Here is a 27,659-nt window from a genome sequence, read left to right as displayed (position 1 = left end):
AGCGGAGACTGTTTCAGCTGGCTGGAAAATCGGTAACAGGAAGGTATAGATTTTAGATCATCATCAGAATAATGAAAAGGGAAGTCAAATTATTTCTTTTCAGCCAGAGGGTTATTAAAGTTTGGGAGGCTATGGTTAATGAGGTAGAGACTGTAATATCACTTCAATAATGGGGTCTGGTTTAGCACACTGGGCTAAATCGCTGGCTTTTAAAGCAGACCAAGGCAGGCCAGCAGCACGGTTCGATTCCTGTACCAGCCTCCCCGAACAGGTGCCGGAATGTGGCGACTAGGGGCTTTTCACAGTAACTTCATTTGTAGCCTACTTGTGACAATAAGCGATTTTCATTTCATTTCATTTCATTTTTCATTTCATTTTCATTTCATTTTTCAATAATAATAATGTTTATTAGTGTCACATGTCGGCTTGCATGAGGCAGTGAAGTGAAAATCCCCAAGTCGTCACTCCGGTGCCTGTTCGTGTAAATGGAGGGAGAATTCAGAATGTCCAATTCACCTAACAAGCACGTCTTTCGGGACTTGTGGGAGGAAACCAGAGCACCTGACGGAAACCCACACAGACACGGGGAGAACGTGCAGACTCTGCACAGGCAGTGACCCAAGTGGGAATCGAACTTAGGACCCTGGAGCTGTGAAGCAACAGTGCGAACCACCGTGCTACCGTGAAGCTGGTTAAATGTTTGTAGAGGCAGAATATATACTAATAATATAATAATCATTATTGTCACAAGTAGGCTTACATTAACACTGCAATGAAGTCATAAAAATGAGACGGAAAGAGTAAGGAAGTGGGACTGGAGTGGAAAGCTCCAGTTGAAGGAAAGAGCTTCCACAGACATAATGGTCTGCTCTCTTCCTGTGCTGTATGTTCCATGATCTCCTGGTCTTCTGGTATTACAGAACTTCTCTGTGTAATGTTCCTGTAAGTGTGGTGAATGTATTATGCCAATAATCCACCATTGTATCTGTATCTGTGCTATGCTGTTGCCCTTGTGGGCTCCTCCTATGGGCCATTGTATGGCATTATCCATAGGGGAACATGTTGGGGCCTGTATGGGCTCCGCCCATGGCACCTCCCTTTGAAGAGAGGTATAAAGAGCAGTCGACCTGTAGGCGGTTCTCAGTATTGGATCAGTCGCAGCCAGGCACTGTTCTAAGTTGATTAAAGCCACGGTTTACTTCTACTCTTGTCACGAGTGAATTGATGGTCGCATCAGTAAGTTTTCTATCCTTCCACCTTTTTTTGGAAAGAGGATCATGTTCTTAAGCAAATAAACCTATTACTGCCGTGTTCTAGGAGGCTCATCTTTCTGCCAAATCCCTTCATGGCAGAGCCGCTAGTGAACTTAGGCAGGATAATTAACATTGCCAATAGCTGAATGTGCGAAGATACATGCAAAATGCTACATGTTCATTTTGAATGTAGAGTAAATCCTTTTCTTGCTGAATAAAATGGAACTGCATTTAACAGATGGATTAAACTCTGTTTCAATCACAGAGAGTAAATGTATTTCTATACAAATGAAAAGGAGATTATTGTGCACATGTTAAGCCCAGTAAGGTGTGCTGCACACTAAATAAATGACAGAATTTGTTGTTATGCAACAAATTCAATAGAATATGTGCTGTTCTATTTCCTCTTAATGAACCTACATTAAAATCTTATGGCCCAATACATTGGAACTCTGTTCATGAAAAGAGATACAACTTAAACGTTTTTACTTACACAACACCTTTGATCAAATGTCCCAAGACACATCCACAGAAACATTCAGAAGCAAAATCAAAGTGATTTGCAGGAGATATGCTAACAGATGACCAAATGGGCGGGCAAAAAGAGAAGTTTAAAGGAGCTTGTTAGAGCAGGGGTGACGGGTAAGAGAGATGGTGAGGTTCAAAGGGAAAATTCCCGAGTTGGGAGCCTCAGCAGATGAGGGCAAGTCAGCCAATGGTGGAGCAAATGAAATCAGAGACGCTCAAGTTAGGCCAGAATTAAGGGAGCACAGATAACCCAAAAACTCACGGAGCTGGAGCAGATTACAGAGGCAGGAAATGGTGAGGTCATGGAGGGATTTGAAAACAGGGATGAGAATTCTAAAATCTGGCTATTCCTTAACTGGGAGACGATGTAGGTGAGCGATCATCGGGGCTGCAGGGGAAGAGGACTTGGTGTGAGTTAAGACATGGGCAGCAGAGTTTTTGATGCCATTTATGGAGGGGTAGTCTGTGGGAAGCCAGCTAGGGACGCGCTGGAACAGTCTGGAGGTAATAAAAGCATGAATGAGGGCTTGGGCAGCAGATGAGTGGATGCAGGGGTGGAGCTGGAAAGTGGAAATAGGAGGTGAAAATCGGCAATCTCAGTGATGGTGCAGATATGTGGTCAAGTGTGGGAGTAAGGCTGTGAACAGACTGGTTCGGCCTCTGCAAAGTGTCAGCTAGAGGTATGGAGTGAGTGGCTAGGAAATGGAGACTACACATGGGGAGAAGACAATCGCTTCAGTCTTCCCAATATTAATTGGAGGAGCTTTCTGCTCATCCAGTACTAGATATGGATAAGCAGTTCCACAATTTAGATACTGTGTCATAGAATGATAAAGAACAGAAGCAGGTCCTTCAGCCTGTCATGATATGCAGGCACACACACACACATGATGATATACAGGCAAGCAGCTAATGGACACAGAGAACAGGACATGACCAATAAGCAGGCAGGACACTCAGGGGTGGGATCTGACTGTAAAAGACACGAGGCACTCACACTCCGCCTCTTTCCACTGATGAACATCTAGAGAGTCAGTCAAGGGTGTTGTTACAATCTCACACCTCCACCACGTGGCTAAGAGCTAGTCTGGTTCAGTCAGAGTAACAACACTTAAGTTAGCAGAGAGTCGAACTCACAGAGAACTGTGCTAACTGTGCTATTAGCTCAAAAAAACCTGATTGAACTAACCTCAAGGTCTGGAGTATCTTTCTGATCTAAGCTGCATCCTGTTGCAGCCAGTGTTAGAACAGTGTACATAACACGACACAGCCCACCATATCAGTGCTGACCATCAAATACCAATTTCATTTACCAGCACTTGGTCCATGGCCTACTAAGCCTTGGCGATTTAAGTGCTAGTCCAGATGCTTCTTGAATGTTGTGAGAGTTCCTGCCTCCACCGCCCTCTCAGGCAGCGAGCTCAATATTTCCACCACCCTCGGGGTGATAAAACGTTTCCTCAGGTTCCCTCCAAACCCCTCACCTTAAACCTATGCCCTCCGGTCTTTGCAGAGGTCAGGAGAGATGGTGCTGAGGTGGAGCTGGGTATCACGGTAGCATTGCGGATAGCACAATTGCTTCACAGCTCCAGGGTCCCAGGTTCGATTCCGGCTTGGGTCACTGTCTGTGTGGAGTCTGCACATCCTCCCCGTGTGTGCGTGGGTTTCCTCCGGGTGCTCCGGTTTCCTCCCACAGTCCAAAGATGTGCAGGTTAGGTGGACTGGCCATGATAAATTGCCCTTAGTGTCCAAAATTGCCCGTAGTGTTGGGTGGGCTTGCTGGGTTATGGGGAGAGGGTGGAGGTGTTGACCTTGGGTAGGGTGCTCTTTCCAGGAGCTGGTGCAGACTCGATGGGCCGAATGGCCTACATCTGCACTGTAAATTCTATGATATCTATATCATCAGCATGCATGTGGAAACTGATGTCGCTGAGGGGCAGCATGTGGTGGAAAAATTAGAGGAGGCCAAGAATACATCCTTGGAGTCCTTTTGGGTGATTTGAAGGCTTTAATTATGATGATCTTCGATGAGGAACACCATTTGGCCAACCATACCTACCCTGAACATATTGTCCAACTGTTTTCAGATGATTCCAGAAGCTGTTTTTCCATGACCTCACCCAGCTATCCAGGCCATTCATTGATTCTTCCTGACCCAGTCTGAAATTTGACTTTCAGCAGTTTGAACTTTTGCCTTCTTGTCTTTTTCTGTCATGACAGTGCTCCAGATTACCTCCTTCTATGCAGTTGACTATATCTAACATGATCTCTCAATTCCCTCCTTTCGACCAATTACTCCGTTTGTAGCCCCCTAACCAGAAGGTTGTGGTGTCAAGCATCACGCTGGAACCTAGAGGATGAAATCTAGCTTGACACTCCAGTACCCCCTCCCTCTTGACACACCCCCTCCCTCTTCTCGCTTTTGTTAATTGTCCAATGCTTTTGCAATTTTCCTCGTAAATTTGAGTCGACCACTTGACTAGCAATTTCAGGGGCCCACTGGCATTGATTAAAAACAAACTGAAAAGTAAGTGGTGGACTAACTTTGAGCGGGAGGCAAGCTCTGAGGTATCTTTCAAATCCGATTTATTTAACCAATGGACAAATACTGGCAATCATTTCATTTAGATTCAGACTTGTTTATCTGCAAAGATTAATTCTGACACATAGAAGCAATTTCTAAATTTTGACTACTTTGCAAATGTCCAATGGAACTTGGGCATTGCACAGCCTTTCCATTGGCTGAGCTATAATTTCCTCTGTTCACCAGTGGAATTCATGAATTTTGTTGCCTGGTGTTGTGTTGCCATAATCCTCCATGTGGATTTTGTGGGCCCCTTCCAAGGGGAAATGTACCTACTGATAGCAGATGCACATACTAAATGGTTGGATGTACACAGAATGAGGACGACCACGTCACGTGCCACCACTGACTGACTCCTGCAGACCATTAGGGTTCATGGACTCCAGGAGGTCTTAGTGCCGGACTACGGCACTGCCTTCACTAGTTCAGAGTTTGTGGATTTTAAGAAGCAAAATGGAGTCCATCATGTCTGCACTGCGTCCTATCACCCGTCCTTGAATGGATTGGCAGAACATGCCGCACAGACTTTCAAACTGGGGATGAGAAAAGAGACCACGCGCTCACCAGAAACCCACCTCGTCCGCTTCCTGTTCTACCACAGGACCACGCTACACCGGGGTGACTCCAGCAGAGCTCTTGGTGGGTCGCCACTTGCGCACACAGTTGAGCCTCATTTGGCCGGACATCAGGAATAAGGGGCGTCATTCTCCGACCCCCCGCCGGGTCAGAGAATGGCCGTTGGCCGCCGTGAATCCCGCCCCCGCCGAAGTCTCCGGTAACGGAGATTGGGGGCGCGGGTATCGGGCCGCGCCGGTTGGCGGGACCCCCCGCTCAATTCTCCGGCCCGGATGGGCGAAGTCCCGCCCAGAAATTGCCTGTTCCGCCGGCGTAAATCAAACCTGGTATTTACCGGCGGGACCAGGCGGCGTGCGCGGGCTCCGGGGTCCTGGGGGGGCGCGGGGCGATCTGACCCCGGGGGGTGCCCCCACGGTGGCCTGGCCCGTGATCGGGGCCCACCGATCCGCGGGCGGGCCTGTGCCGTGGGGGCACTCTTTCCCTTCCACCTCCGCCACGGCCTCCACCATGGCGGAGGCGGAAGAGACTCTCCCCACTGCGCATGCGCGGAAAACTGTCGGCGCCCGCTGACGCTCCCGCGCATGCGCCGGGAAACTGTCAGCGGCCGCTGACGCTCCCGCGCATGCGCCGCATTTCCGCGCCAGCTGGCGGGGCGGAAATCCCTCCGGCGTCGGCCTAGCCCCTCAGTGTTGGGGCTAGGCCACCAAAGATGCGGAGCATTCCGCACCTTTGGGCCGGCGCGATGCCCGTCTGGCGCCGTTTTTGGCATCAGTCAGCGGACATCGCGCCGTTTGGGGAGAATTTCGCCCAAGGCCCGTGACCAGCAGGAACAGACTGAAGCACAGCGAGCCAGGCCCGTGAGAGAATTTGCCGCTGGTGACTCAGAATTTTACCGTCAGGGCGTTATGGATTCCATAACAGTCTTACAACACAACGGGCCGGTCTCATATTCGGCTCGGGAAAGACTCAAATCGGCAAGTGGACCATCTCCGGTGCCGGGTGGAACAGATACCTGAGGCCCGACCACGGATCACGAGACCGGTGGTGTCCCTCCTTCCGGAGCAGTTACCGGTGGTACCCAGAAAAGCGGCTGGGCTCGGTGACTCGGAAATGCGGGAGATCAACTAGTCCAGCCAGGACATGGAGTTTTTGCCGACGGACATCGACGCACGTCCAGGGGTGACCACTGCACGACAGGCAGTAGAACCTCCCACCGATCAACCAGGAAGCGACGCTCCCCAGTCAGTTATATTCATCCGGGCCCGGATTTCCCTCCATCAACAAGGACGACGTTTTGGACTTGGTGGGGGGTGGGGGGGATGTTGTAACCCGACAAGAGACCCTGGCATCTGCAACATCAGAGTGTCTGTGGCCTCTCTTGAATATGATCTAGCCAGCTGAGGGAGTGGTAGGTTAGCCGCTCTGTTCAAAGGACTGCTGGGTACCCCGGCCCAGGTGCAGAGACCTTTTGGGGAGTAGGAGGACCGTATAATAACCTGAATAAAACCAAATTCTTGCTGCAGACATTGCTTCCCAGGGGTCTCCTGCTTGAGACTTTACAGATATTCAAACCAAGAGCTTAGACTCAGAGGCAGGGATACTGCCCACTGAGCTATAAGACCTCCCCATTAGCCCCATCACAGCTCCAAGAATAGATTACGTAGACTGTGATTTAGGATATGATGTAATTCAGCTCACAAAGCTAAGGCTTGAATTTTCACGCAGATGGGTACAAGGGAAGGACTCACACTCTCTTGTCACGATTCTCCGGCCTCGTTGCGCTCTCACTCAAACAAAACGAGTCCAGTGAATAGCGGGTGAGGCCAAAACCGAGGACCGCGCTAGGCGCAAACTAGTTTGCGATGCAACAGGCCCACTTACTTGGAAAAAAATCGAGATCTCGTCGTAGCGTGGCGAGAAACCAATTATCACCATTTAATCCCTATTTCCATACAATTAACAGGAGCCACCCCATAATCCAACTGCCTCCCATCATTTATTGGCCTCCCCAGCAAGTGCTCACCCTGGCGCCGATTAGTACTCCCTTTTTAAAAACGTGAACCTGGCGGAAGGGCTTCTGTGGGGCGCCGAGGACGTGAGTAGCCATCTTTGCTCACAGCCAGAGCCCAAGGGTTTGCTGCCCATGTGCTCGATGGGCGGCGGGGGTGAGACCCTCCGCAGGGGTGGGTTGCCATGGAAGGGTGGGAGGGGATGCACTGGGGGGTCAACCGGAGGGGCAACCACTTGCAGCACCACCATGCCAATCCCTGGATCGCATGTACCCATTCCAGGGGCAACCTTTGTCCCTGATTGATTGGCCTACCGACCACCCATAACCCCCCTGACTGCCTAGGCCTCTGGCAATGTGGCTGAAGGCTATCGTGAACAAGGAATTGGCATCGTGGTTAAGTGAGCACTTCACACATCCCAAGTTGATCTCCATGGGTGGACAGGCCATGTAGCATGTGAGGCTCATTGCCTAGCATCCAATCACACCTTGATGCATGGACACCGTGCTTGGGCACTGCGGGAGGCAGCACCACCCAACATTCGAACACTCAGGGGATGGGACACAGCTCCGGGTTCATGTCCACGGCCGGAGGGTGGGTGGGTGCCACGGTGAGGGGGAGATGCTTGGAGAGATGAACTAACGGTGCAGAGGATAGCCTGCATTGCGGAAGAAAGTGACAGTTGTCATAATGGGTGTGCACAGGTGTGTTTAATGTGTAAGACAATTCCCCACTCTCCCGATGGTGCCGTCCCCACCCTCCCACCCACCCTCCTCTCATCCCCTACCTACACCCTGTACCCCCTCCCCCGGTGCCCTCAGTGTTCCTCGATGTGCTTGGCCTTCGTAACTCTACCGCTATGTCTAGGTGTGACCCAGGATGCACATCAGAGATTGAGACAGCCAGCTGCTTACCGCGTCCCGAGGCCTTTGATGCCCCAGGTGGGCTTCCTCTGGGGGGGGGGGGGAGGGTCTGAGGCCAGAGGGCCCTGGCGCACTTGTCAGTGGGACATGCACAGCCGTGCCACCCTGCCCCGTGTGGTGACTGTGAGACGTGACCTCATCAGAAGGATGGAGCTTGGGGGAGCTGATGGCCACCATCCCTCCATGGGGCGGGTGCGGGTTGGCATTCAGCACCCCCTCCTCCCGGTTGGTGCCCATTGGGACTGGGGCACACTGGATGGCCCTTTGAAAGAGCCAGCATAGACTTACTTGGCAGAATAGCTGCCTGCTGTATTGTACAATTCTGTGATCTTACGACTTCACGTCGTTGCACAGCCACCTAATTAAAAGGTTGGCCAGTCAAATTGAAAGAATTTAACATAAAATGCTAATCATACGTGAAATAACACTGCTGACACAAAGGGCAGGATTCTCAGGTCCCCCAGGTCAATTCCCACTGCAGGCAGGACCAGGAAGATCCCACCCGAAGTTCTGGATAATGAAGTATCTATTGAACTTTACTTTTGTTACTCAACAGATGAAACCTCCGAAAGCACTTTGGAGATAAAAGTCAAGATGAGTCATTGTAGTTATGCCGGGTGTTGGGTGTAACCCACACATGATGTTACGGAGCTCCTCACTTGCCGCTGCCATATGGTATTTACTGCCATGAAAGGCAGGTGTGGGCGGAGGTATGAGGCATTTGTGGGTTGTATAATTTCATTCCAGTTTGGGGAAGTTGAGCTGATGTTCATCAGCCATCCTTTTAAGCGGATCTTCACACCCACACTGTTTATCCCATTGGGAATAGTGGGGAAGTGGTGGAAGGATTCTAGAGCTCATTATAAGACCATTAAAGAGTCACAGACTTTTTACAGCACAAACCGTGTCATGAGCACTCCTCCCATATACAGCAGGGTCTGCCTTTGAACTTAAACCTGGAGCATCTGGTCCCGAGGTTCGGGGTGCTACCACAGTGCCAAAGACCTCCACGTGACCCATGGTGACAATTGGTGACCCTTGAAAACTGCAAAGCACCAAGATGGACAGCAGAAGAATAAATGAATACATTTCAAGGCCGAGAAGCCTATGCAATAGGTTACAGGGTAAGCGAAGAGGGAATTATGCCTGAGCGATCTCCAGCTTCTCCTGCTGATATGCAAGCATCTTTCGTTTCAAGGACAAACCAGATGGAGAGCGCAAATAGGATAAAAATACATGTGCTCAAAGAGCTCTATTCATAGAATTTACAGTGCAGAAGGAGGCCATTCGGCCCATCGAGTCTGCACCGGCTCTTGGAAAGAGCACCCTATCCAAGGTCAACACCTCCACCCTATCCCTTTAACCCAGTAACCCCACCCAATACTAAGGACAATTTTGGACACTAAGGGCAATTTATCACGGTCAATCCACCTAACCTGCACATCTTTGGACTGTGGGAGGAAACCGGAGCACCCGGAGGAAACCCACGCACACACGGGGAGGATGTGCAGACTCCGCACAGACAGTGACCCAAGCCGGAATCGAACCTGGGACCCTGGAGCTGTGAAGCAATTGTGCTATCCACAATGCTACCGTGCTGCCCTAAGTTTGCCCTCTATTTAAGTTTGAACAAAGCTCTTTAGAAACAAACACAACCACCAAAATAAAGCACACAAATGTAGTCCCAAGCATCATCACTGGGTGTTTAATTTCACATTAAATAAAACAAAGGACTACAGATCTCCAGAAGAACTCAATATCCTAAACCTTCCTCTGCAGGAAAAGTAAAGTGGTCCCTTTACTACAAGGAAACCAACTTAACAAAATTAACGAAGAATTTCATCAAAGGCCTTATCAGTGCTGAAAAAAGCTTTTTTTTGCATCAAAATGTTCAAACAAATCCAGACAAATATACATATTTACACTTTGCAATATGCAATATAAATATATAGCTTGTTCACTAGATATTCTAAACCACAATAAATATCTAAAATAATTAGGCACCAAATTAACTGTATTGATCAGTTTGATAACAGAGTCAGTTCTGACTCTTGAAAATAGGACTTTACCTCTTCAAATTAATAGCAAACACTTTACACAAAATATACAGCCAGTTTAAAAATTACAGCTCCCTCTAGCTATCTGTAGCTCATGCCAGCCACTCACTTGTGGTCACACAGCAGAGAAGCACATAATCTCCATGTTACATACAACTGTTAAAGGGTAGATGCTGTTATCAGTTTTTCGAGGGGGAAATTCCTCTCCTCAGAAAAAAATCAATGGGTGGATGGATGCCTGCTTTTCATCAGAATTAACACACCAACTAAAATAAATTATGGCCATGCATGGTAATGACACATGTAACTTTTGAGAATATTTTGTTCTGTCACCAATTATGAAGCATTAGAGGAATTCTTAGGAAAAAATTCCATGATTCTGTCCCTCCCCAACAAGAGGCTGCAAAGTGGATGGCCCAGAAATCTGACCTCCCCAAATACTGGACCGTGAGCCGCGTTGGAACAGGTGTCTGACAAAGTGTAGTGAATGACTAGGATGCTGCTATAGTGCTCGTGACAAGTGGGTCCAGAGGCATGGGACGGGGGGGGGGGGGGGGGGGGGGTCCCAAATCTGGCTGGGATAGGTGCTGGAACATAGGGACAAGGATTTCAGCCTGGACTGGTGACAATGTTGGGGATTGTGGCTGAGTGTCTGGATTGAGAGTAGTGATGATTTGTAGAGAAGGGAGGGGTTCATTATAATGAAGCCTGCTCCTACCAACTCCACAATCAAGCTGCTCTACTTACACTCTTTGCTGCAGACAATTCCCTCGGACTGGTTTCCCCCAGTGCAGCCCGCAGTGTCGTGGCTGACTCAGAATAAACCGATCTTGGAAAGCTGACCTCAATAGGTGCTGAGAGGCCTTTTGCAGCCAAAAGCTCCAGCGCCTGTTTCTTAATCATTTGTGGGATGTCAGCATCCTTTGTGAAATCAGCATTTATTGCCCATTCCTAATAGTACTTAAGAAAGTGATGGTGACCTGTCACCTTGAATTTCTGCAGCTCATGTGGGGTAGGCACACCCCCAGTGCTGTCAGGAAGGCAGACACCTCTTGAAAATCCTTCACCAGTCCAGCAGCCAAAATAAACTGCACATGCTTGCTGCCCACCAAACTGGGCTTTCGCGGTCCGAGTGACAGCCAAAAATGGGAGCTGCATGGATTAATTGCTGGGCTTATAGTGTCCGAGAATTGGGATCAGTATACTGTAGTCAAAAAGACACAAGTCTGCCTTAGTGCCTCACGAGGTGCAGGAAGAGAATTGGAATGGAATACTGTAGTATCAGTACTCGTCCATGCCCCCTGTGAATAGGACTGAGAAATTACCCCTAACATGGGGCAAAAGTGTTCCCGCTAAGTGGCCTTTCTTTTTTTCATTAAAATTCTGAAAACGCACTGTGGTTTGATAAGCTACTAAATAATTTAGGATAATATCAGTTTGTATATTGATTCCGTGTTCAAACCCATTTTAAATATTTGCATAAGTTACAGAAAACTGGAGGAATGAGAAACTCAAATTGACTAATCTCAGTGACATGGTAAGAAAGAATACTCTCTGATCAGGAAGCAAATCGGAAACAACAATTTTTTTCCTCAGAGGATCACTGAATAAAATGTGTCGTCAGATGCAGAAAAGCATAATGTTCAGTTTTGCTCACAGCTACTTATAGGCAACAGTATTTCAGACAGTATCATTAATATGGAAAAATATAGTCTATCTACAGGATATACATGATACATGTGCCACGTTAGTACTTTGCGTGCTTTTAAGTGGCAATTCTGCTCAATGTAGCAACATACATATAGACGGGAGAAGCTTGCTCATAAGCTACAAGTCTGATTCAGGCATGTCAGCCATTAAGTACCCAATGCCATAACGGCCATTTGGAGCAGTATCTGCTTCTGGAGTGGGCGATCCATTTTGTTTTCGGTAGATGCTTTTTCCAGCCACTGGGGAGTGCATCTCACTTGGGGTCTTGCTGTGTAGAAGGCTGGTGTCGTCTTCCTCCAGGTTGGAGTTCTCCTTCAGAATCCGCCCTTTCTTGTATGAGACCGAGGCCAGAGAGTTGGAGCCATCATCGATTATGTTAAAGTAGCGGATGATAAAGACGATTGGGACAGGCAGGATTGCCACTAACACGAGGCAGATACAGACAGCCATGCCCCACGGTGGGTAACGCAGAAACCTTTCATCACCCTAGGAAAATGGAGAGAAGAATTCTGTCACAGAGTCACTTGAATAATCTGTAATTTGCTTCTATTGAGGGTTCAGCCATTCCTGGGCCCGAATTTTACCCTCCCTGTCAGCGGGTTATGAGGCGAGGGGGTGGGGGTAGCGTGAAATTGCATGGAGGGGATTCTGGTAGTGATTTTACATTTGGTCGGCAGGGCCTCAGATGAGAAGCCTGCCCTTGCCCCTGTTAAGGCCCTTTAGTGACCACTTAATAAGAGCTTTTCCTTCCGAACCTCAATTATTAGGGTTGTGGGTGGATGACAGCTCACGGCAGGAAATCCATAATTCCAGGGTTGGAATTGGGAAGACACTTCCATCAGAAGCCAACCTTCTGACTGTGGGCGCCTTTCCTTTAGTGTCCAGTGATCCCCGGACCTCCCTAACCTCCCCGCACCCCCCCCCCCCTTACCCAAGCCGATCCGCATGACTCTGATTGCCACCCTCCAATGCACTCCCAGTCGGACTTCCATCTACCCCCTCCATTATCTTAACGTCCTCCAAAACTGCAGTCTGAATCCGAACTTGTATCAAGTCCCATTCACCCAATACCCCCAGTGCTTGCTGACCTAACTTATGTCCGGGAGGGGCAATGCATAGATTTTTAAAATGCTCATTCTTGTTTTCAAATCAGTCTATGACTTGCTCCTACAGTCATCCAAAATATCTGTGCTCCTCCAGTTCTGCCCCATTGCGCATCCCCGATTTTAATCACCACCAGTAGCTGGGCCTACGGCAGTCAAGGATCCAAGAATTCCTTCCCTACGGCTCTTCACTTTTCTACCTCCCTTTCTTTCTTTAAGACACTCATTAAAACCTACCTCAGAACAAGCTTTTGTCACCTACTTGGGACGTTTTACTGTCTTAAAGACACTATACAAATACAAGTTGTTGGTTATTACGGAGAGTAAGCCACTCGCTGAAAGCTTTAAAAGAGATGCGTATCCTGAACACCATTGTTTTCCAAGTTTTTTATATCAATCTGGTGCCCTCTCCTGCTTAAATTCAAACTATTTTTGCTTCATGTTGGAATATTATGAATTGATGCGACAGGTAAATGTACTTCTCTAAAACCCTATTCAAATAATTGGATGAAATTAATTGAATCCTGATTTTAATGCAGAGAGGGAAGAGAGTAGAAAACCACAGGTGAGCATACTGTACCCCCGCCCATTTTAATGCCTGAGCCTTATCGGTTGCCTCGGCATTGACTTCTTTTTTTTAAGTTAATATACTCAATTCTTTATTTTTCTAATTAAAGCGCAATTTAGCGTGGCCAAGGCACCTACCCCACACATCTTTTTGGGTTGAGGGGTGAGACCCACGCAGACACGGGGAGAACGTGCAAACTCCACACGGACAGTGACTCGGGGCCGGGTTCGAACTCGGGTCCTTGGTGCCATCAGGCAGCAGTGCTAACCACGGCACCACCATGCTGCCGGCCCCCGCATTGGCTTCTGATAGAGACGCTGGCCACGATGTCAGGCAGAAGTAGAAATTTTCAGAGAGTCCAGCTGCCACTGAGGACCCGCAGAAACAATTTCCAAGAGGACATGGGCATGAGGGGGGAAATGAACATGGAGAGTTTAGGGGTGGGGCAAAGACAGAGGCAAGGGAGGCCACTTCTGGGGTTAAAAGCAGAGTTCCTGCTCCACTTGGCCAAAAGGGGATCTGCAAAAAGCCAAAAGGATAAATTTGCCTGGGCATCCTGCGGCCAGGATCTTGCCTGTTGCCAGCTTTAGTTCACAGGTCAGAGACCGCGACCCTTGCTCAGCCTAGAGTTAAGCTGGTGTAAGTGGCCTGGTGACATCATCAAGATGCAATTTTCCCATTTTCAATTCAGCGATGCTCCTTTATGGCAGGTTGATTTCAGACAAATTCGGAATGTGGGGGTGATGTGGGAGCACATTTCCAAAATTGGTATATTAATACCTGCTCAGTTTTCCCACTTAAGCATTCCTTTTGAATTCCAACTTTGAGCACAAATACAGTATTTCCTTTGTAGATCTATAACTAGCTGTCATTTCTTTAATGCTATGACCCTGGGAGGAATACACTCAAATTGACGAAGGGCACGATCTTCGCAAAAGGTAACAAATGCCCAAGCGAGCACGTTTAGCCGTGTGTTTTCCGGCACTCACAGTGCCGAGAACACATGACTTTCAATACGATTTGCTTTGACTAAGGGGCCTAAATGGGAAACGCACGGCCGCCGCTGCACATAGGGAACTGCTCATTTTAGCGAGAGATTGGGATGCCATTTTTAAATGCCGTCCCAATCTCCGAGGCCCACAAAAAAATCCCCGCCCTACCCCCAGCCTGAACGCAACATGGGAGGATCCCTGGCATCCCTTCCCCCCCCGCCCCAACACCCACGCTGGGCAAACCGGCCGATCACGCTTGAGCACAAAATGCCAGCTTGGTACTTTGGTAGTGCCAACCTGGCACCCAGACAGCACCCCTGTCAGTTGGCAGTGCCACCTTGGCACTGCCAGGCTGGTACCCAGGTGGCACTGCCAGGATGGCAGGCAGTCAGTGCCAGGGTGCCAGAAAGGGCATGCAGCTGGAGGATCCAGTTCCCTTGGAGACCCCCATGAGTACCGTTCCATCTGGTCCCCGTTTGTGGGGACCAGCACCAAGCGACGTTCGTCCGAGGTCCCCTAGGCAAAGGGATTGAATCCCAAAGCCTCAGGTATCTTGGGAATCTGCACATTAGAGTAAGGCTTACTGCCTCGCTCTAATATGCTCATTTGCCGAAACTGATCCCGCCCATTATTGGTGGGATTCCCCTTGCAATGTTTTGCAAGATTGGTTTAATCTCGCTAGGCGTTGCAAGCCAGGTAGAACCCGGAGCAGAGTCTCCCAGCTTTTCCCGCGCAGCATGGCCTCAAGAGTGCGCCCTAAGTGTTATTTCGGTGCAAATCATGTCGGCTGTTCCGGGGATCCTGCACTTAGTAATTTCTTTGGAGGGGGGCGTGATTTACACCAGCACAGAGAGGGACAAGATCTAAATACACCAGTAAGCCTGCCTTCATAAAAATCTGGGCGCTATTTCTAAAGGGCACCGCAATCTTTCTCAAAGTGGCAGTAAAGGCACCCCCTCCCTCCACCCAGCCCCCCAACATCACCGGCATCAGGGCTTCAGTGCCCCCCCCCCCTCCCACACCATCCTCACTGGCATCAACCACCGTCCAAAACATCACTGGCATCGGGGGCTTCCCAATTGATCTCCCTTCAGACACCCCCCACCAGCATCAGGCGCTCCCGCCAATCAGCGGTACCAGCCAGTATCCCCCCCCCCAATCCAGATGAGCGACACCACGCTATGCGGTTGCGAAATAACCCTCCCTCAGGCCCCAACCTGTGGCAGTGCCAACCTTACACTGCCCCTGGCACCATCAACCTGGCATTGCCCTCTGACACCCTGGCAGTATCAATCTCGCCAGAGTTCCAGGGTCATGCCCCCCACCGCCCGGCGGCTCCAATGTTCTTGGCGCCTCCCGGTGTGGTCATCCCATCTGGTCTCCGGTGGTGGAGACCAGTCGTGATTCCCACCGGCTTCACGCTGCTCTGGCTGGGAGAAGAACGCTGGGAACGAGGGGAATTCGGCTTCAAATGGAGATTTAAATATGCTAATCTGGCTCAAGCCCAGCGACGGTGTGAAGCAGATTACCTCAGCTGCAGCAGGCTGGGAGCATCGCACACTGTTCGCCGCCCGGTGCAAACCCTGTTTAGGGGTTCTCCCGCTATTCTCCCGACATAGTGAGATTTGCGCCAGGCGTAAGGCAACCTGAGAATCGTCCCCCATTGTCAATGTTGTTCCATATCTGCATGTATAAAACCCAAGAACAAACCCATCCTGACAGATTTTCCTCCTGCAATGATAAGTTCTGAAGTGTTGGGAGCGCAGAAGGCTAAACAATAGTTATGACTGGGATTCAAATTTATTGCTTTTGGAGATCCCTATCATTAGCAAACAAGGTTAGAACCCTGAATAGCACATCTGCATGTGTACGCCCACACAATTCTCCCCTGGACTCACAGGCAGAATTACAATGCAACAGAAGATTATGAATGGGTTTAAACAGAACTCACCAATTCACTAATCCAGGCTTGGTAGCCTGGTGGACTCAAACACATCTGGACAATGCTTGCCCCAAGCAAAGCAATCAAAATAAATGGGGAAACGTATTTCCATGTGTAATAGTAATATCGGAAAGGAGTGAATCCAAGCATATCCTTCAAGTCCTCCATGAACCTAAGAAATGTCAACACAAAATCAAATGGTGCTTTTATTTGGTTACTCTTAGCAGCCTATGAGAAAATGTTCCCAAAGGTAGGGAATCTTATTGTGTTAATTTGTTGTGGCATATTCATTTGTGATGTAATTCTCCACAGGGCGAGATGGGATGATTTGTAAAATGCTGAGTGGAGATAAAATTCTTCCCTTCAAGAGGGGGGTGATGTAAATCTGAGAATGGGTTCACCAAGGCAATTCATGTCCAGCGCCTAGCAACAATCTAGAAAATGAAATTGTCAGTGATGCTGCCAGGACAAATGTATTTGTATAAAGTGGAACAATAGAATAAGCAATAGCTAAATTTTGATGGGTCTAAAAATTGATTTGTTCAGGTTGCTCTAATGATGTGGCCTTTGTTGTGATATTTCTTTAAGGGCAAGCAGCATGACATCACTGGAAGGGAAGTGTGTCACGTAATTCAATCTTAGTTTCCCTTTGGCTGTGCGCAGGACACCTCTCTGCTGCCGACTTTGTCAAGCTTTCCGTCCATGTATATCTGTTCTCATGTGTGTAGTCTAAATAAATGAACCCACAACGTGTTTACACAATCCGTTATGAGTGATTTGCACTTTTAATATCATTAACACAACATGGCATGACACATGTTCCTTCTACTGATGTCATGCCGCTCTCCCTTAAAGGGATGTTGCAATGGCCTTGAGCTTGAATTCAGAAAGACCAAGCATAAGTATTAGTCTTCCCTCTGATGAACTCCAAGTTGTCCTATAAGAGTGACTGTTACTGGTTCTAGATGGGACAGTGCAGAATTACAAGAAACCCCTACTGTAGGTCATAAAGAATAACCATTGCCTGTGCCTGCAATAAAACTGGGATGTAACTAGTGGAAAAAGCAAAATTAGCAGAACCAATATGTTTCAGTCACTTTCTGCTACACATTTTACCAAAATATAGATGAATCATAGGATTATGTTAGACCGCTTGACAGCTCTGGAGCTGCGGATGGACTCACTTTGGAGCATCCGCGATGCTGAGGACATCATGGACAGCACGTTTAGCGAGTTGGTCACACCGCAGGTGAAAGGTACTGAGGGACATAGAAAATGGGTGACCAAAAGACAGAGCAAGAGTAGGAAGGCAGTGCAGGTGTCCTCTGCGGTCATCTCCCTGCAAAACAGATATACCACTTTGGATACTGTTGAGGGAGATGGCTCACCAGGGGAAGGAAGCAGCAGCCAGGTTCATGGCACCGTGGCTGGCTCTGCTGCGCAGCTGGGCAGGAAGAAGAATGGCAGGGCTATAGTGATAGGGGCTCAATCGTAAGGGGAATAGACAGGCGGTTCTGCGGACGCAATCGAGACTCCAGATTGGTTTGTTGCCCTTCCCTGGTGCAAGGGTCAAGGATGTCTCGGAGCGGCTGCAAGATATTCTGGGGGGGGAAGGGTGAACAGCCAGCTCTCGTGGTGCACATAGGCACCAACGATACAGGTAAAAAACGGGACAAGGTCCTACGAGCTGAATTCACGGAGTTAGGAGTTAAACTAAAAAGTAGGACCTCAAAGGTAGTAATCTCAGGATTGCTACCAGTGCCACGAGCTAGTCAGAGTAGGAATGCCAGGATAGATAGAATGAATGCGTGGCTCTAGAGATGGTGCAAAAGGGAGGGATTCAAATTCCTGGGGCATTGGAACCGGTTCTGGGGGAGGTGGGACCAGTACAAACCGGACGGTCTGCACCTGGGCAGGACTGGAACCAATGTCCTGGGGGGGGGGGGGTTGTTAGAGCTGTTGGGGAGAGTTTAAACTAATGTGGCAGGGGGGTGGGAACCGATGCAGGAAGTTGGAAGGTAGTAAAACAGGGACAGAAACAAAAGGCAGTAAGGGGGAAGAGTGTAAGGCAGAGAAGCTACAGTCAAAAGTCAAAAAGGGCGACAGTACAAGGTACAGTGACTGAGGGGAGCTCAGTGAATAGGACCAGTAATACTAAAAGGAATAAAACAGGAAGTAAAAACATTTATGGTAAGCAACACGGCAGGTTGTTACATGAAGATATGGGTTCAACGACAAGGAAAATTAGGAGAAACGTGAAGAGGAAATATAACTTGGGAGAGGTAACTGATCGAGGTGTTAAGACTCAGAACAGAGGTAAAAAAGCCAACATAAGTGTACTTTACCTGAATGCTCGTAGTATTCGGAATAAGGTAAATGAGTTGATGGCGCAAAGATTTAGTGGCCATGACTGAAACATGGTTAAAGGATGGTCTTGACTGGGAGTTAAATATCCATGTGTATCAAACTATTCGGAAGGACAGAGTGGATGGTAAGGGAAGTGGTGTAGCTCTGTCATCCGGGCAATAGTAAGGGATGACATCGGTGCTATGGAGGATAAGGTTGAATCAATTTGGGTGGAAATCAGGAATAGTAAGGCGAAAAAGTCACTGATAGGAGTAGTCTATAGGCCACCAAATAGTAACATTATGGTGGGGCAGGCAATAGAAAGAAATAACGGATGCATGTAGAAATGGTACAGCAGTTATCATGGGGGATTTTAATATACATGTCGATTGGTTTAATCAGGTCGGTCAAGGCAGCCTTGAGGAGGAGTTTATAGAATGTATCTGCGATAGTTTCCTAGAACAGTATGTAATGGAACCTACGAGGGAACAAGCGGTCCTGTGTAATGAGACAGGATTGATTCATGATCTCATAGTTAGGGATCCTCTCAGAAGGAGCGATCACAATATGGTGGAATTTAAAATACAGATGGAGGGTGAGAAGGTAAAATCAAACACTAGTGTTTTGTGCTTAAACAAAGGAGGTTACAATGTGATGAGGCAAGAACTAGCTAAGGTATACTGAGAGCAAAAACTTTATGGTGAAACAGTTGAGGAACAGTGGAGAACCTTCCAAGCGATTTTTCACAGTGCTCAGCAAAGGTTTATACCAACAAAAAGGAAGGACGGTAGAAAGAGGGAAAATCGACCGTGGATATCGAAGGAAATAAGGGAGAGTATCAAATTGAAGGAAAAAGCATACAAAGTAGCAAAGATTAGTGGCAGACGAGAGGACTGGGAAATCTTTAGGGGGCAACAGAAAGCTACTAAAAAAGCTATAAAGAAGAGTAAGATAGATTATGAGAGTAAACTTGCTCAGAATATAAAAACAGATAGTAAAAGTTTCTACAAATATATAAAACAAAAAAGAGTTGCTACGGTAAATATTGGTCCGTTATAGGATGAGAAGGTGGATTTATAATGGGAGATGAGGAAATGGCTGAGGAACTGAACAGGTTTTTTGGGTCGGTCTTCACAGTGGAAGACATAAATAACATGCCAGTGACTGATGGAAATGAGGCTATGACAGGTGAGGACCTTGAGAGGATTGTCATCACTAAGGAGGTAGTGATGGGCAAGCTAATGGGGCTAAAGGTAGACAAGTATCCAGGCCCTGATGGAATGCATCCCAGGGTGCTAAAAGAGATGGCCAGGGAAATTGCAAATGCACTAGTGATAATTTACCAAAATTCATTAGACTCTGGGGTGGCCCCGGCGGATTGGAAATTAGCAAACGGGACGCCACTGTTTAAAAAAGGAGGTAGGCAGAAAGCGGGTAATTATAGGCCAGTGAGCTTAACTTCGGTAGTAGGGAAGATGCTGGAATCTATCATCAAGGAAGAAATAGCGAGGCATCTGGATGGAAATTGTCCCATTGGGCAGACACAGCATGGGTTCATAAAGGGCAGGTCAAGCCTAACTAATTCAGTGGAATTTTTTGAGGACATTACTAGTGCGGTAGATAACGGGGAGCCAATGGATGTGGTATATCTGGATTTCCAGAAAGCCTTTGACAAGGTGCCACACAAAAGGTTGCTGCATAAGATAAAGATGCATGGCATTAAGGGGAAAGTAGTAGCATGGATAGAGGATTGGCTAATTAATAGAAAGCAAACAGTGGGGATTAATGGGTGTTTCTCTGGTTGGCAATCAGTAGCTAGTGGTGTCCCTCAGGGATCAGTGTTGGGCCCACAATTGTTCACAATTTATATCGATGATTTGGAGTTGGGGACCAAGGGCAATGTGTCCAAGTTTGCAGACGACACTAAGATGAGTGGTAAAGCAAAAAGTGCAGAGGATACTGGAAGTCTGCAGAGGGATTTGGATAGGCTAAGTGAATGGGCTAGGGTCTGGCAGATGGAACACAATGTTGACAAATATGAGGTTATCCATTTTGGTAGGAATAACAGCAAAAGGGATTATTATTTAAATGATAAAATATTAAAACATGCTGCTGTGCAGAGAGACCTGGGTGTGCTAGTGCATGAGTCACAAAAAGTTGGTTTACAGGTGCAACAGGTGATTAAGAAGGCAAATGGAATTTTGTCCTTCATTGCTAGAGGGATGGAGTTTAAGACTAGGAAGGCTATGCTGCAATTGGATAAGGTGTTTGTGAGGCCACACCTGGAGTATTGTGTTCAGTTTTGGTCTCCTTACTTGAGAAAGGACGTACTGGCACTGGAGGGTGCGCAGAGGAGATTTACTAGGATAATCCCAGAGCTGAAGGGGTTGGATTACGAGGAGAGGTTGAGTAGACTGGGACTGTACTCGTTTCCAATTTTGAAGGGTGAGGGGGGATCTTATAGAAACATATAAAATTATGAAGGGAATAGATAGGATAGATGCGGGCAGGTTGTTTCCACTGGCAGGTGAAAGCAGAACTAGGGGTCATAGCCTCAAAATAAGGGGAAGTAGATTTAGGACTGAGTTCAGGAGGAACTTCTTCAGCCAAAGGGTTGTGAATCTATGGAATTCCTTGCCCAGTGAAGCAGTAGAGGCTCCTTCATTAAATGTTTTTCAGATAAAGATAGATAGTTTTTGACGAATAAAGGGATTAAAGGTTATGGCGTTCGGGCCGGAAAGTGCAGCTGAGTCCACAAAAGATCAGCCATGATCTCATTGAATGGCGGAGCAGGCTCGAGGGGCCAGATGGCCTACTGCTGCTCCTAGTTCTTATGTTCTTATGATTGCTGGTACGTACTTATCTGTGCCATAAACCCAAGCGATAACGACATTCTCCAGGATAACCACAATTAGTAGGGGAAGTGTGGCTGAGTAATCATCAAACATGGTTACAAAGTAGTTTCCTGAACGCTGCACAAAAAGGAGGCCTACGCTGAAAGCCATGAGGCAACAGCCAACTGGAGCAAAGGAAAATATATATTACAGACCTGACAGATGGCCAAAGTACATTGCAAATCACCTACAAATAAGCTGACTGTAATTCTGTAATCGCTAGCAGAGTAAGCTTGAAAAGGAAGTAGAATTTAAAAATCGTAAGACTTTTTCCACACAGTGCGAGACTACAAGCAATGTTCGTTGAATAAAGGCACCAGTGTTCCTGGTCCAAAGCCTTTCACCGGTCTACATTGAAAATAAAATTTATACATTGTCCGCTGTGAGAGTTTCAGTATTTATTTCATTCACGTACAAAGTCAGAGACAGAGAGCTCACTTGTTGGCCGATTTTGAATTTGAAAAATTGCCCTGAAGTCAAAGCTAGACAATGAGATACTGAATCTTTAATATAATTCCCATGGAAGATCGAGCCACTGGATCAAAAGAAAGGTATACTAAGCAAGCAAACTTTCTGTTAGCTCATTCGTGACTCTTTACAAATTTTCAATTAACAAAGGTGGGGGGGGGAATCCTGTTAGATTTACCATAATTTTCCAAGTTGCTGATAGTAATCAGCAGTCAGCAAGTGTAGCTGAGTGAGGGCAGGGTGCCTGAGAGTTCCCATTAGAGAGCGTGGGGAAGGGGAGGGGGGTACAGCCGGTGATGTATTCACTGTACGAGTAATTCAGAAGGTAATGCTCGAATCCCATCATGGCAGGTGATGAAATTTGAAATCAATAAGAATCTGGAATTACATGAAACCATTGTTGATACCCCTTCAGGGAAGGAAATTTGCTCTCCTTACCTGGTCTGGCCTACAGGTGACTTCAGACATACAGCAATGTGGTTGACACTGAAAGGTCCTCTGAAATGGCCCAACAAGTCACTCAGTTCAACGGCAATCAGAGATGGGCAATAAATGCAGGCCCAGCCAACGCTGTCCACATCTCATTAATGAATAAAAAAGTGATGTGTTCTGGTGGAGCTTAGCTTCAATATATGAAAGCATTGAAGCACAAGCCATAGAGAAATCAGAGAGCCAGTATTAAGCATGTGATGATGCTTTAAGTTTTTGAATAAAATCAGGCAAGATTCATTTCTATTATAAATTCAAATCGGGTTGGTAACATGTGGGAATCGATTTACCCAACCAAAGGACCGTGATAAACTAATTTTCTGTATAAATGTGACTTGCTATTTGACAACCTTAGGTGTCCAGTAACATATTATAAGAAAAACAGTCGATGAAAACACGTCCTCTAAATCCTGCACACTTACATTCAACCAACGCCCGTTGCATGTATACCACAGTTAGACTAGGTAACAAATACAACTTATTTTGGAACAATGCTGAAGGTTGCACATCGTAACGGTGCCACTTACTGGTGAGAATTTCTTTGCGCACTTTGAATGTATCTACGAGAGGCGTGAGTATTCCTTCAATAGTGCCAAACATGCTGCCCAGGCCCAGATTCACTAACATCAGGAAGAACAACACTGACCAGAAGGGGGATGCAGGGAAGTGAGTCATAGCCTCCGTGAAGGCAATAAAAGCTAAACCAGTTCCTTGCACAGCCTACAAAACATAATGCAAGAGTCTGTTAATCTTCATCTTGACTGCATACAGTAAATGTAACTGCATTGAAGCACCTCAGAATGCAACATTATCTATGTATATAATTTGAACAGCATTTCCCTGCAACAAAAATACTGAAGTGTTTGTAATGTTCTCATTTCTGTATTGAAGTACCTCAGAATGCACCTTGATCTCTGTAGAGAAGGTTTGCACTTTCCCAGTATGGCAACTTGAAATGTTTTGTTAATGTTTATTTCAGCTATTTTATGAATGAAGTATTTCTTTTTGCAATAAAGAAAGTGGAGAGTCCGTTAAGAGTAAGATGGTGGGACACTTCATTTGCTTCTAAAACATTGCAGTGGAGTTATCATGCTCATGATTCCTCCAACATCTCTTGGACCCACAGGGAAATTAGACATTTTGCAGCCGTTCTGGGGAATCGAATGTTTGGAGCTGGACATGTAAAAAGCACCTTCAGATGCTGAACAATTTATGTATAGATGTCTGAATTGCAACTAATTGTGTGAGTCCAGAATGTATCAGTTACTACCACCCTGATCATTTGTGACAGTCACAAATATTGGACATGTCAGTCTCAGGTGATGGACTGTGCCTGGGTGTATGTGCACTGTCTGCTGTGCCTACAGGGGCCAACACATGGATGGCAAGCACAAATATTCAGGCACAGACACTGTTTCGCCCATGACAGGTGGAAATGAAGATTATAATCAATCCTGCAATTGTCCCATCATTTCCATACATCGGCTGGGAGCAGAGTAAACGGGAGGAATCTTCTGGATCTTCCGTTTCACCCCACCCCTATCCGGGGATTGGAAATACCCACCCAAGGTCAATGCACCTTTCAATAGTCCATTAAATTGTATATCCCACCCACGGTGATTCCCGCGGTGGGCAAGATCGGAAAATTTACCCTCGCACTTCTGGCATCTGCCCCCGTTCCAGCAGGATTTTTCACAGATGTTAAACCGGTTCAGCATCCTTGATCCAAATTCCCCCCTTACCCAAGGACAGTGTCATCCTTGCTGGGAAAAACAGGCGGAACTTCAGGACTCTATTCTTTTAACAATCTGTTTTATTATAGACTGACCTGGTTAAGTTCATCCTCCAATTGACATGGATCCAGACCTAATTTTAGAAATTCCTCTTCCTTCACCTCTTTTATAATGTTGTACATCTGATGGTAATCTGTTGCCGAAACATCTGACAGGTTAACATGATGAGGGATCAGATCATGACTGACTGCACCTATTTTTAGCATTTCCAGGATCTTGTCTGCGTTTCTGCGATGTAGCACATGGAGTTAAATCAGCATGAGAAGCAACATGCAAACAATGAGCAGAACAGATTGCAGAGACCGAATCAGCACCCACCTAGCAATGCATTTTTCATTGATAATATTTGCCTTAAAGCCCAAGACGGCAAACACTACAAGTGTCGCTAAGACGGACGTGAAGAAATTGATGAAGGACACAAGGACTGCATCGAAATGGCAGTTGTTGTCTCGTTTATTGTAGCTGGAGAAAGCAATCACACCACCGAATCCTAGACCCAGCGCAAAGAATACTTGGGTTGCAGCCCCTCTCCAGACCTGAGGGTCCAACATGATCTCCAGCTGTAAGGTTTGAAAAGAGCTTGTGATTAGCGCATTGTGTAAGCTCAGTCCTTACAAAGGCAAGCCGCAAAAACATTCTTGAATCAAAACTGATTTTATTTTAAAAATCAGTCAAATCAGGAATGTTGAGTTGAGGTTACAATCAAATCGGCCATGATCTAACTTAATGGCAGAGAAGGCAAATGGCCTACTTCAGCTCCTAATTCGTATGTTCATATTTAAAATTGGTATGAGGTAACAAGCAAATAATAATTAGAATTAGTGGCACTCTTGCAATACAGCAAATTATTGTCAAAAAGAGGCACATCCTTGAGATTTGCTATTGCAATCTCCACTGGCAGGACAGTACTAACCTTTCAGCCTTGGCATGGCCATTGTCAGTTCGCGCTCTATGCAAATTTCAGACAGCTGTTGATTGTCACAGAAGGTTCCCGATGAACCTGTACTCATTAATTACTTTTCCTTACGAATCGCCCCCCTTGTCACTCTCAATGTACTGGGAATGATTTCTGGGGTTTCCTTGGAGATTTCCTGTTACAAAAGGTGCGTTTGCCTCTTTGGAAATACAACTACAGTTTGCGTATCCTTTATCCGAAACACTTAGTGCTGACTGTGTTTCAGACCATTTCAGTTTTCTGATACCCTTGATAGGACTAGGCTTTTTACATTATAATAGCCGAAGCCTAACCTAGCGGTAGTCTAAAGTAAATAAAGTGGCGAGAAAAGTAAGAAGTATCACTGAAATTTATTTTTGAAAAGTTCACCACATCAATCACAAGGTAAACAGTGCAGACAAAAGTCCAAAGATGTGCAGGTTCGGTGGATTAGTGTCCAAAGGTTAGGTGGGGTTATGGGGATAGTGTGAAGATGTGGGTCTAGGTAGGATGCTCTTTCAGGGTGTCGGTGCAGACTCGATGGGCCGAATGGCCACCTTCTGCACTGTCGTGGTTCTATAATTCTATGAAATAACTCGACTTCCCACAATAAAGGTTGATGAGGCTCAAAAAAATCACGTACATCTTTTGGAAATGTCTGGTTTTCGGATTTATGTTTCACGGATACTGAACTTGTACCATCTTCAAACTACCATAACAGGAAGGGTTACAACAGCAAAGTGTAACAAGCTGCTTCCTTGAATAAGTGAATTAAGTAGCAGGTGCTCGGCATCATTTTTTAAAAACGCACAATTATTCAGAGTTTGAAACATGGGCAATTTTTTCACCATGGTCTGTTTAATTAGATTGTGTCTCGGGCCTGCGGTTATGAGCCAGATTGGGGGGTGGGGGGGCTAAAGTTGCATGATGGGATTGTCTTTGTGATCCCACCTGCCCCAATTTTATTGCGGGACGTACAGTGCCTTGGTGAGAAGCCTGCCCATGCCTCCATTAAGGACCTCAAGTGGCCATTTAATGGCCACTTTAGGGCCTTTTCCCACCCAGCCTCAATTTTTAGGCCGGCGGGTGGGAAACTGAAAAGGTTTTCACTCTTGATCTCGGGTGGGAAGCGAGGGTGGCACCTCACCGCAATTGGAAGGCCTCTTCCAGCTGGGGGGCGCCCTCCCCTCTGGGACTTGGGAGCTCAGGCCCTCCCTTCCCCTCTGCTCCTCCACCCCGGCCCACTCCCCAACACCAGTATCTCCCTTCCATCCCCACCCATCTTACCCTCCCCTCCACAGGACCCTCGGTACTTACCTGAAGTGTGGTCCCAGCACTTCGGTTCAGGCACAGCACTGCAGTACCTCTTCCAGCCACTGCAGCGCTGTGCCAGGAGGGCTCTCAGCCAATCATATTGGACAACAGTTCTCCAAAGCAAGACTTCCTGCCTGCTGCCAATCAACACTTAATATTGCATAAAATAGTACTGGGTCTGTCAAGAGTTGGCGGGGATATATTCCCCACCGACTCAAAGAATGGCGGTGCCGCACACTTGCCATCATGAAAATTCAGGCCTTTAACAATGTATGTAACTAACTAATTACATTACAATATAAATTATGATAATGGTATATAGCTATGTCTGATATACAATACAGAAATATGTCATTCGGCCCAACCAGTTATTACTGGTGTTTATGCTCCCCACGAACCTCCTCCCACCTTAATAAAAGCATATCCATATGTTCCTTTCTCCTTCATTTGCTGATCCAAGCCTCCCCTTACAGACACCAAGGCTATTCACGTAGTCAGATGTTCTACATTCCAACTACTCCCTTGGTAAATAAGTTTCTCCTGAATTCTTTACACATTTAGTATCGTAGAATTTATAGTGCAGAAGGAGGCCTTTCAACCCATCGAGTCTGCACCAGCCCGACAGTTTAAGGTTATTCACAGAGTGCATATGACAGGGGCGAGGCTGAGTATGTTCTTTGGGGTGGAGGACAGATGTGGGAGGTGCTCAGGAAGCCCGGCGAATCACGCCCATATGTTCTGGTCGTGCCCGGCACTGGATGGGTTCTGGAGGGGTTTCGCGAGGACTATGTCTAAGGTGGTGAAAGTCCAGGTCAAGCCAAGTTGGGGGCTGGCACTATTTGGGGTGGCGGACGAGCCGGGAGTGCAGGAGGCGAAAGAGGCCGGTATTCTGGCCTTTGCATCCCTGGTAGCCCAGCGGAGGATCTTGCTATTATGGAAAGACGCAAAGTCCCCCAGTGTGGAAGCCTGGATAAATGACATGGCAGGGTTCATAAAGCTGGAGAGGATAAAGTTTGCCTTGAGAGGGTCTGCGCAGGGGTTCTTCAGACGGTGGCAACCGTTCCTAGACTATCTCGTGGAGCGTTAGAAGGAGGTCGGTCAGCAGCAGCAACCCAGGGGGGGGGGGGGGGGGGGGGGGGAGAGAGGTGGGGGGGGCGGTGTCTCTTTCGGGGGGGG

The 27,659-nt window shown here is 47.1% G+C and overlaps 1 protein-coding gene across 1 annotated transcript in view; it reads right to left on the bottom strand.

The window, feature by feature from the left end:
* Positions 1–9,562: 9,562 nt before the first annotated feature.
* Positions 9,563–27,659, bottom strand: part of slc6a15 (solute carrier family 6 member 15) — a 57,881-nt gene continuing 39,784 nt past the window's right edge. The window contains exons 7-12 of the mRNA XM_072485146.1: positions 24,554–24,795; positions 24,271–24,463; positions 22,970–23,162; positions 21,451–21,610; positions 16,255–16,417; positions 9,563–12,126 (exon numbers count right to left, since the gene is read on the bottom strand). Of these exons, the coding sequence (XP_072341247.1) occupies positions 11,758–12,126; positions 16,255–16,417; positions 21,451–21,610; positions 22,970–23,162; positions 24,271–24,463; positions 24,554–24,795 (1,320 nt within the window). The 3' untranslated portion in view covers positions 9,563–11,757. The remainder of the gene's footprint in view (positions 12,127–16,254; positions 16,418–21,450; positions 21,611–22,969; positions 23,163–24,270; positions 24,464–24,553; positions 24,796–27,659) is intronic.

The sequence above is a fragment of the Scyliorhinus torazame genome, chromosome 19 (assembly GCF_047496885.1).
Source record: "Scyliorhinus torazame isolate Kashiwa2021f chromosome 19, sScyTor2.1, whole genome shotgun sequence".
In the NCBI taxonomy this organism is placed as follows: domain Eukaryota; kingdom Metazoa; phylum Chordata; class Chondrichthyes; order Carcharhiniformes; family Scyliorhinidae; genus Scyliorhinus; species Scyliorhinus torazame.
This window is presented reverse-complemented; position numbering and strand designations above follow the sequence as displayed.